Raw genomic sequence first — 10,241 nt, forward strand, 5'->3', positions numbered from 1 at the left:
TGTCCCAGCTATGTGGGAGGCTGAGGCACGTGGACTGCTTGAGCCCAGGAGGCTGATGCTGCAGTGAGGCGTGACAGTGCCACTGCACTCCAGCCCAGGTGACAGAGCAAGGCACTGCACCACCCCCAAAAAGAATGCTGGTTAAAGTGTTTCTTGTTTCTTTTCAGTACCTTGATGATGTGGCTCCACTGTCTTCTCACTCGCGTTGCTCTGCCAAGACATCTGCTGTCATCATCACTGCCGTTTCTCTGTACGTGACGTGTGTCCTGCTTTTAAGACTTTTCTTTCGTATTACTTTAGAGCAATCTAATTACTGTGTGCCTTGGTGTCATTTTTTTCATGTTTCTTGTCTTGGAATTGATTTTCTTGTATCTGTGGGTTTACAGTTTTCATCAAATTTGGAAACGTTTTGACGATTATTTCTTCAAGGATTTGTGTTGTTTTGTTTCCTCTGTGTTGAGGATACATGCACGCCAGGCTGCCTTAGGTCACCCACGGGTCGCTAATGCTCCTTTCATACCTTGGATTCTTTTTCTTTGTGTGTCTCACTTTGGATAATTTCTGCTGCTTTGCCTGCAAGTTCATTAACATTTTCTCAGAAATGCCTAATCTGCTATTGATCCAGCCAGTGTATTTTAAAACTCAGACATTATAGTTTTTACTTCTAGAAATGTGAATTGGGTCTTTTTTAAAATGCCATTCATGTTTCTACTTAACTTTTTGAACACATAGAATATCTAGCATTTTATGTCCTTGTCTGCAGATTCTGACGTCTATGTTGGGTCTTTGTCAGTCTGGATTTATTTTCCTTCTCATGAACTGGATGCTCCTGATCCTTTGCATGCTTCATATGCTGTTGCATCCAGGATATTTTTATACTCCTATAACTATTTTTGACCCTTGTCTTTGGATACAGTTAATTTACTTGAAAACAGCTTGATCCTTCCAGGTTTTGCTTTTAGGATTTAAGTCTTGGCTGGGTGTGGTGGCTCATGCCTCTAATTCCAGCCCTTGGGAGGCTGAGGTGGGCAGATTGCTTGAGCTCAGGAGTTCAAGACCAGCCTTGGCAACATGGTGAAACCCCATCTCTACAAAAAATATCAAAATATTAACTGGGCATGGTGGTGTGCACCTGTGGTCCCAGCCACTCACGAGGCTGTGGTGGGAGGATTGTTTGAGTCTGGGAGGTCAAGGCTGCAGTGAGCCATGACTATGCCACTGCACTCCAGCCTGGGTGACAGAGTGAAATCCTGTCTACAAAAAATAAAAATACATAATTAAAAAAAAAAAAACTTGGCCAGGCGTAGTGGCTCACTCCTGTAATGCCAGCATTTTGGGAGGCCACGGAGGATAGATCACGTGAGATCAGGAGTTTGAGACTAGCTTGACCAACATGGTGAAACCCTGTCCTTACTAAAATATAAAATTAGCTTGCATGGTGGCGGGCATCTGTAATCCTAGCTACTCAGGAGGCTGAGGCAGGAGAATTGCTTGAACCCAGGAGGTGGAGGTTGCGGTGAGCCAAGATTGCACCACTGCACTCCAGCCTGAGCAACTAAGCAAGACTCCATCTCAAAAGAAAAAAATTAAAGTTTGCTTTTCAATAGATATCATTACGAAAACAAAAAGGCAAGGGATAGAGTGAGAGGAAATATTTATAATACATAGAGTTGACAAAGGATTTGTATCCAAGATATATAAACAACATTTAAAATTCAGTAACAAACGCAGCTGGGATGAACCAGACACACTGGTTTTCATGTTGCTTTCTTCACTCATCTGTGGCAGAGGTTGCCCCATGTCTCAGTACACATAGATCCGCTTCACTCTTTTTAGTGGCTGCATAGTATTCCATCATATGGATGTGCTGCAATCAATTTCACCATTCTCCTACAGAGGGACACTAGGCTGTTTCCAGGTTTTGTTAATGCAAATGATGATGCAAAGAGCATCCTTGTACACGTATCTTTGCTCACTTGCTTTTGTATATCGTCATCACGGGTCTTTAGAATTTCTGGAAGTAGAAGTACCAGATCAAAAAGTGTGTTCATTAAATCATTTTGATGGGCAATGCCAGATTTCCCTCTTGAGAGGTCACCCTGTCTTTACCCTTGTCCAGCAGGAAGCCATGTACCTTCAGGAAGCCGTGTACCTTCAGGAAGCCGTGTACCTTCAGGAAGCCGTGTACCTTCAGGAAGCTGTGCACCTACAGGAGGCTGTGCACTATCTGCACCACCGAAGAGCCAGCCCCGAGGCTTTTGTGGCTGGTGATCTACTTCTGCTCAGACTGCCCCTTCCACATGCCCAGAGCATGTTCCTCTTGGGAATAGGGCTGCCAGAGCAGCTCACCAGGTCTTACCCTCTCGTCATGGCTTTCTGGGGATACCTGTGTCTCTGCTGCTCTGTCGGAGAACACGTGCCATTTCACAGAAACCCCTCTAGCCTCTGGGCTTTCCTTTTCTGTCTACCGAGTCTACGTTCTCCAGCCTGAAAGAGCTTTTTGGGGAGAGATTATACAGGAAGTGGGGCTGATCACCGTGGTACTAACACAGCAAGTCAGCCACCACCCATGCTTTGTGGATAAGCATGGCGGACTCGGGCCAGGACGAGATGAGCAGAGGCTCTTCAGAGGCAGACACTGGGGCCACCTAAATACGGCTTCACCAGAAACACATCAAAGTGTTTTAGAGACATTCATGCAGACCACACAAGCTCTCATTGATGTTATAACAGAAAAGACCAACATGAAGGGAAAACAGTGGGAAATATCTCTCAAAATAAACCAGCAGTGGTTGACAAAAACCCCGTGGGGAGGCCGGGCATGGTGGCTCACGCTTGTAATCCCAGTACTTTGGAAGGCTGAGGCGGGCAGATCACAAAGTCAAGAGATCGAGACTATCCTGGCTAACATGGTGAAACCCTGTCTCTACTAAAAAAAGAGACAAAAATTAGCTGGGCGTGGTAGCACATGCCTGTAGTCCCAGCTACTAGGGAGGCTGAGGCAGAAGAATCGCTTGAACCCAGGAGGCAGAGGTTGCAGTGAGCCAAGATTGTGCCACTGCACTCCAGCCTGGGCGACAAGAGCGAAAGTTTCAAAAAATAATAATAAATAAAGCCCCATGGGGAAGCCCAGTGCCACGTGGACGGGTGTTCCTAAGGAGATGCCCCCACTGGCCAGGCTGACCGGGAGGGGCCCCCTCCCATCAAAGGGACTCTAGGCAGATCTGGCCTCACTGAAGCCACCTGGAGATGCCGGGGTTAGTAGGGAGCACAGGGGCCCCAGCAGTGTGGGACTGGGGGAGAGGAGAGGATTTCCCTGACCCTTTTCGTTGAACGGTGTGTGCCAGGCGAGGAGGTAGTTATTGGGCTTCAGCTGAGCGCAGCCTTCAATGGTAGCTGGGTCTGGCCGACGTTCTGGAAGCTTCTCGACAATTTCCACATAGCACCTCACCATCTCCCGGTACAGATCATCCAGGCACCAGTAGTCTGGGGAAGAAAGGGTAGGCAGACATCAGAGTGAGCTGTGGCGTGAGCTCTGGCCTCCCTCCCATGGGGTTGGGCAGGCTCTCCAGGGCTCAACACCCAAGGCCACAGCCCCACTGAGCTTGTGGCAAGGGAAGAGGCAGACCAGTGTCTTCAGGGAGGTGGAGAAAGGTTTGGGGATCTGTCCTACACAGCCTTGGCTGTGAGGGAAGTTTAACACGCAAACAATTCACTGGAGATTTCATTCCGATTTCGGGCATTCTAGTTTGTCGTTGAACTTCTTATTCTAGTTACACGTGAGAATCTAGACAAGACCCACTGTGCTCACTTTCTAATGGTTCCATCCATGTGGCAACAAACAGAACCGAAACCAGCCTATGCCACGAGCTTGTAATGCAGACGGTGGAGGCTGACGAGCCCAGCTCTGGCTCCTTCTTCTCTTGCAGGAAACCTGGGTGCCACAGGGACAGCTGCCACCAAGCGGCATCCCCAGCCCCATGAGCGGTGTTCTGGAAACAAAGGTGGGCTGGAGGCCCTGAAAGACCCTGGGGCACGAGGGTGAAGGAGCTGGACACACCAGATACCTACCGTGTGCCCAGCGTCGCACCTGGGAGCCCAGACATCCTTCCTCAGCAAGGGCTGGTTCTTATTTGCCATTTTCCCTGATAAGGCTCAGTGAGCTTATGTGTCTTGCCCAAGGCCAGAGCTGGCAAATGTGTTTGCTTGCAAGGCCCGAGTACTTCTGTGATTAACTAACCCGCAGTGTGTGGATGCAGTCCACACAGCCTGTAAAATCAGAGCCTGGGTGCCCAGCCACGCCAGGACAGGCTGTGGCAGGCCAGTGAGGGCGCCCCTCCCGACGGCCACTTTAACAGCCAGCAGCTTGTTATCATTCTACACTAAAGCTGTGCTCCGCTCCGGGCTTGTGGGTCGGCCTGGGAGACCCCACTGCTCACTTTTTCTTGGTGATGGATCCCCCACCTTTGGGGAGGGTAGGGGTGGGCATGAGCGGGGAGAGGGAGGGGGAGACAGAGGCCTGGCCCACTCTCCATGTGGCAGAAATGGCACTTGGAAGCAAAAGACGTTCCTGCTGGTAGCTGGAGCCTTCCTCAGCCGCATCAGAGCCAGATGTCCTAGCGCGGATGGGTTCGAGAGATTAGGAAGGGCACTTGGCAAAGTCACTTCCTCCTCCAGGACTTGAAACCTCAGCCCTACAGCTGCAAACCCCTGGAGAGAGCGCTCAGGGCTCTGTGGCTGCAAACCCTCCAGGAAGAGAGCCCAGGAGCAGGGACCTGTGGCTGCAAACCCCCAGAGAGAGCGCACAGGAAAAACCCCTGGGGAGAGCACTCAGGACAAACCCCCTGACAGAGCAGGCAGGATAAACCCCGGAGAGAGTGCTCAATGCGCGCAGGACAAACACCCCCGGAGAGAGCGCACAGGACAAAACCCCGGAGACAGCGCTCGGGGCCCTGCAGCTGCAAACCCCGGAGAAGGCTGAGGACAAGGACTGCATGTCGTGTCCTCCTACCAGCCAGTTCCCCCACCCAGCCCAGCAGAGGCCTCTGGAGAGCGAGGGGCAGTCCTGGGAGGCGTGGCTGGCTGGCCTGTGCAGTATTGTCGATATACATGATATTGTGCTATGTACACAGTGCTGTCTACACACATGGTGTTGTCCAGTGTGCACGGTGTTGCCCTACAGGCACAATGCTGTCATGGGGCACAGCGCTGTCTACACGCATGTTGCTGTCCACACTCACGGTGTCATCTACACGCGTGCTGCTGCCTGCACTTCTGGTGTTGTCTACACACATGCTGCTGTCTGCACTCACGTCCACACTCACAGTGTCATCTACACGTGTGCTGCTGTCTGCACTCCCCATGTCTACATGCATGCTACTGTCCACACTCACAGTGTCGTCTACGCACATGCTGCTGTCCGCACTCATGGTGTTATCTACACTCATGCTGCTGTCTGCACTCCCAGTGTTGTCGACATGCATGGTGTTATCTTATGTGCACAGTATTATCCACATGCACTGTGTTGTGTACATGCTTGGAGTCTACATGCACAGTATTGCCTACAAGCATGGTGATGTATGTTCATGGTGTTATGTGTGCATGGTTATGTGTGGGCGTGGTGTGTGCGTGGTGTGTGCGCATGGTGATGTGTGTGCGTGTGGTGTTGCGTGTGTGTTGTGTGTGTGATGTGTGTGTTGTGTGTGTATGATGTATGTGCAAGGTGTGTGCAAGGTGTATGTGCATGGTGTGTTCATGTTGTGCATGTGTTGTGTGTGCATGGTGTGTGCATGGGATGTGTGTGTGTGGTGTGTGTACGTGGTGTGTGTGCGTGGTGTGTGTGCAATGTGTGTGCATGTTGTGTACATGGTGATGTGTGTGTGTGATGTGTGTGTGATGTGTGTGCGTTTTGTGTGCATGGTGTGCATGGTGTTGTGCGTTCAAGGTGTATCTGCATGGTGTGTGTGCATGGGATGTGTGTGCATGGCATGTGTGCATGGTGTTGTGTGTTCATGGTGTTGTGTGTGCATGGGATGTGTGTGCATGGTGTGTGTGCATGGTGTTGCACGTACATGGCAATCATGTGTGGTCTACACATATGTTGTCTACACGCATTGTGTTGTCTACATGCACAGTATTGTTTTACCTGCATGCCCATGTTCATTGCCCCAATTCGAGTCAGGAGGAGAGAGAATGTGGTAAGACCATGGCTTGGGAGACACAAGTCTGGCCGTCTCATGGGAGAGATGTGAAGCTACATTCCTGCAGGAATTAGTCACCTTTTCCTGCACACAAAGCCCCTGGGTGGGGGTAGAGCTGCATGGCTTTGTTCAGGCTGGGCATGGTCGGTCCACAAATAGCCTTTCTCAGCTCTGTCCTGGGTTAGCAAGCCTAGCCCTTCCTGTGTCCCCTAAAAGGATTCATTTTATTCTGGAATTAGATAAGAAATGTCTGTATTTAACTGAAATTTGCCTTTTTAAAGCAAAAAGAAGTCCATAAAATAAAATGGCAACAAAAAGCATTGTCTTTTCAGGTTAGAGTTTAAGCTACAAACAGATTTTCAAAGCTGCTAGTCTTGGGCTTCTCTCTGGGTCTCTTTCCTTTGGGACATTCAACTCCTGCCTCCCGTCTTCCCTGTCTGGTCTCCTGAAAGACAAATCAGTTTATAAAGCTGTCTGAGGCTGGGCACGGTGCCTCACGCCTGCAATCCCAGCACTTTGGGAGGCTGAGGTGGGTGGATCATCTGAGGTCAGGAGTTCAACACCAGCCTGGCCAACATGGGGAAACCCCATCTCCACTAAAAATACAAAAATTAGCTGGGCGTAGTGGCATGCACCTGTAATCCCAGCTACTCAAGAGGCTAAGGCAGAATTGCTTGAACCCAGGAGGTGGAGGTTGCGGTGAGCCGAGATGGTGCCACTGCAATCTAGCCTGGGCAACAAAAATGAAACTCCATCTCAAAAAAAAAGAAAAAGAAAAGCTGCCTGAGTCTCCCAACTAACGTCTCAATAAAGAAAAGGCAAAATACCAACGTCCAGTGAGCTTGTAGCAAAATGTCAAGTGTTTCCAAACGTTTTCCACCATAAGCCAAACTGCCACTCTTCGTTCTCAGGGCCCACGGGCGAGATAGGCGCTGGCTGCGTGCCCCGGAGGCCATGGCCAGGCGACACTTCCTGCTGTGCGTGCTGGGCCCTAAAGCTGGGGCTGCTGAGTGAGCCTCAGGGCAGAGACGCATCAGATGTGCCTTCAGCCACACTGGCCTGCACCACCTTCCAATGTGAACCTAGGCGCTTCCTCATACTTTGCTGGCTGCTCCATTTAATTCTTTGTAACCCTGTGTGGAGGAAGGCCCTGGGAGGGAAGTGACAGCTCCAGTTTTCCCAGGGAGCAGGGGTGGGGAGCTGGGAATGGCCAGCTGCATTTCTGGGCGATGGTCGAGCAGGCCTGGCACACACACACCTGCGAGATGCTTCCCCTCCACAGGCCTGGCGCCCACACACACCTGCTAGCTGCCTGCCGAGTGAGTCGGTGATAATGCGCTGGCAACACGGACTTGCCACTCATGGCAACGGATGCCGCATGGAAGCAGGAAGCCACAGGGGCTGCATCTGCCCCTCTGACCTATGCTAACTCTAGCAGCAAAGCCAGGGCTTGCCAGGCCACACAGCCCCATGGCTCGCGAGGTGAAGGACTTACAGCGCAGTTTACTTAAAGATGCCAAATGTAGTTCCATTTGTCAAAGTTGGCCTGTCTTTGGAAAACATGTTGAAGAGCTAATGCACACTCCAACTGTTACGATACCTGCAGGCCACCATGATCTCAGTAGTCAGGGAGGGTGCTTACGAGCATGGGGGCCAGACCGTATGGTTCCCGTCCAAGCCTGCCACTCACTGGGCTGTGTGGCACTGGGCAAGTGCCTGAACCTCTCTGAACATCAGTTCCTTCCTCTGTGAGACTGATAAAATCAGCCTTGCGGTGACGTCAGGAGCGTGTGTGGTAGCGTGCATGAGCAGCTGGAACAGTGGCTAGTATGGAAGTGCTGTGGACTCAGCGCTCACCATTGCTGTTTTGCTTTGTAGAGAGGGAGTCTTGCTGTGTTTCCCACACTGGTCCCGAACTCTTGGCCTCCCACAGTGCTGGGACTGCAGACACGAGCCACTGTGCCCAGCCCTCACCATTGTTAACACAGCCCAAAGCCCCCCTCCATAGGCTACAATTTGTTATTTAAAGAAAAAAGCTGAAGTTAAGAGACATTTGAACTGATTTTTAGTGAGTTGAAAAAAACATGCTTGCTTTGGTTTCTAGAGGGGTAAGTGATTCCAGGGGTGATCCTGGAGGCTTTTCATGACCCATAAACTAGATGCTGCAGCAGCACAGTGCACCCTCCTCCTTGTCCACAGCTGAGGACTGTGAAAGCTTGGAGCAAACTTACTTTCCTCCTTAAAAACAGCGCCAGAACATCTATAACCCTTTTCACTGTGTGAATTTCGTGTCCTGTTGGGCCGACCTCCATGGGCGTGTTTGTGGAGTGTCCTGTGCCGCTGCCCTCCCTGTGGACCCAGCAGGACCAGGCCCACAGCCGCAGACGCTGCCATTCACAAAATGCCCACCAAGTGCCAGCAGAGACGGGACACGTGGAGCTGGTATGAGTGCACACACGGCATCAGACGCCCAGAGGAAGCCAAGCTCAAGAGTGAGCACCCACTGTCTAAGGTGAAAACAGGCCGCAGCCTTGTTCCGAGCGCTTGCTCTCCCATGGGCGTCTGTGTGGGGTGCGTCTGCTCTGGGCTACGGGGACAGAGCGTGGGGCCGCTGGTCCTAAGGGCACACGAGAGGCCGGCTGGAAAAGCAGAAGCAGGAGCTCTTCGACACCTCCTGGTCTCCAGCAAGCCGGGGAGCCTTATCTTATCACCGGCACTTCAGCTCTGCCGTTATTTAGGGACCAGCCACAGGCTCGATGACATTCCTCCGCCGTGAGCACAGAACTAAACTGGGCGCGTCCACAGCAGACGAACGGAATGGTGGGGTGGACGCATAAGTGAAATTTCATTGACCTAGCCGTAGCCCTCAGATTTGAATTCTGTCATGATAAACAGCACCCACGGGGCTTTGAACAGCTTGTAGGGAAGTTGGGCTGTGTGTCTACGTACCTGCCGTTTCCCTGAAACTCATGCAAAAGCTTGATCCTAAGATCAATCTGCTACTTAAAGATATTTTAAGCTTTGTCTCCAATCTCGTCCAATCAAGTTTACGTCATTTTCTTAGGACACATTGTGTATGGGCAACTCTTCAAGCTGAACCATTCTGGGAGATGATATTCTAACCTTAATTCACTGGAATTTAGAACTAATCCCCAAACAGTATTAATGGGTCCACATTTCAAACTGGCTTATTTTATATCCCTTGTAATGAATTCGGAACAAAAAGCCTTGATCTCTGCAGAAGTGAGCCCTCAGCTCACTCCCACCACCGTGGCTGAGAGAGGCTTAATTGGCTTTAACGCTATTAGCAACGATAGGCTTAGTCAATGCTTTACAAATACAAGTGAAAAGTCGCATTTAAAAATTGAATCTTAGTAACCTGCAAAGTAAAGTAATGCTGTCACCCCAAGAAACCACAGGAGAAACATGATCTGCCACATATCAAATCTGAGGGACACTGGTGTCTATTAAATTGCCACTTTTAGCAGCGGCATCGGGTAACACTATCGGCTGAAGGACCACGCTGCCTTCAAAACTCCCGGGGGGTTACTGGGAACGTGAGCAGCCACAGCGTTCCCTCCGCCCTCCGCCCGCCAGCAGTGTGCCGCGGGGCCCAGTCCTACCTGTGGTGAGGGCCTGGGCGGTCGCCATGTGCATGATGGTGTTGTCACTCACAGGCCATTCTCCTGGCGAGAGTACAAGGTGGTCCAGGCCCCCGGAACGGTGTAGCTCCTCCTGAATCTTCATGCCTGCAGCGCTGTTCTCCTGGCAGACATTTCTGTAGCCAAGCGCATCACCAACGCTCCCCAGCAACATCGCAGCCTTGAATTTCTCCATCTCAGGAGCCAGCTCCTCTTACCCTACAGCTGCGGAGTCTCCTGGCCTGCTGCTGCCTTCCGTGGCCCGCCTGACTTTTATAGTGGTCATTGTGTCGCTGTCGGAGCGTCCTCTGATGGCCAGGCGTTGTCTGTCTCTGCAGGTGGCACCAATGAGAGGACCCTTCTGTCCCCCACGTGGGAGGTGTCAGCTTCCTTCTGCGTT

General features: G+C 51.2%; 1 protein-coding gene across 1 annotated transcript in view; it reads right to left on the reverse strand.

Moving 5' to 3' along the window:
- The window catches only part of ADPRHL1 (ADP-ribosylhydrolase like 1), a 26,618-nt gene extending 16,377 nt beyond the window's left edge, over positions 1-10,241 (reverse strand). The window contains exons 1-2 of the mRNA XM_017519767.2: positions 9,824-10,241; positions 3,322-3,486 (exon numbers count right to left, since the gene is read on the reverse strand). Of these exons, the coding sequence (XP_017375256.1) occupies positions 3,322-3,486; positions 9,824-10,037 (379 nt within the window). The 5' untranslated portion in view covers positions 10,038-10,241. The remainder of the gene's footprint in view (positions 1-3,321; positions 3,487-9,823) is intronic.

Source organism: Cebus imitator, unplaced genomic scaffold, assembly GCF_001604975.1.
Source record: "Cebus imitator isolate Cc_AM_T3 unplaced genomic scaffold, Cebus_imitator-1.0 Scaffold773, whole genome shotgun sequence".
NCBI lineage: Eukaryota > Metazoa > Chordata > Mammalia > Primates > Cebidae > Cebus > Cebus imitator.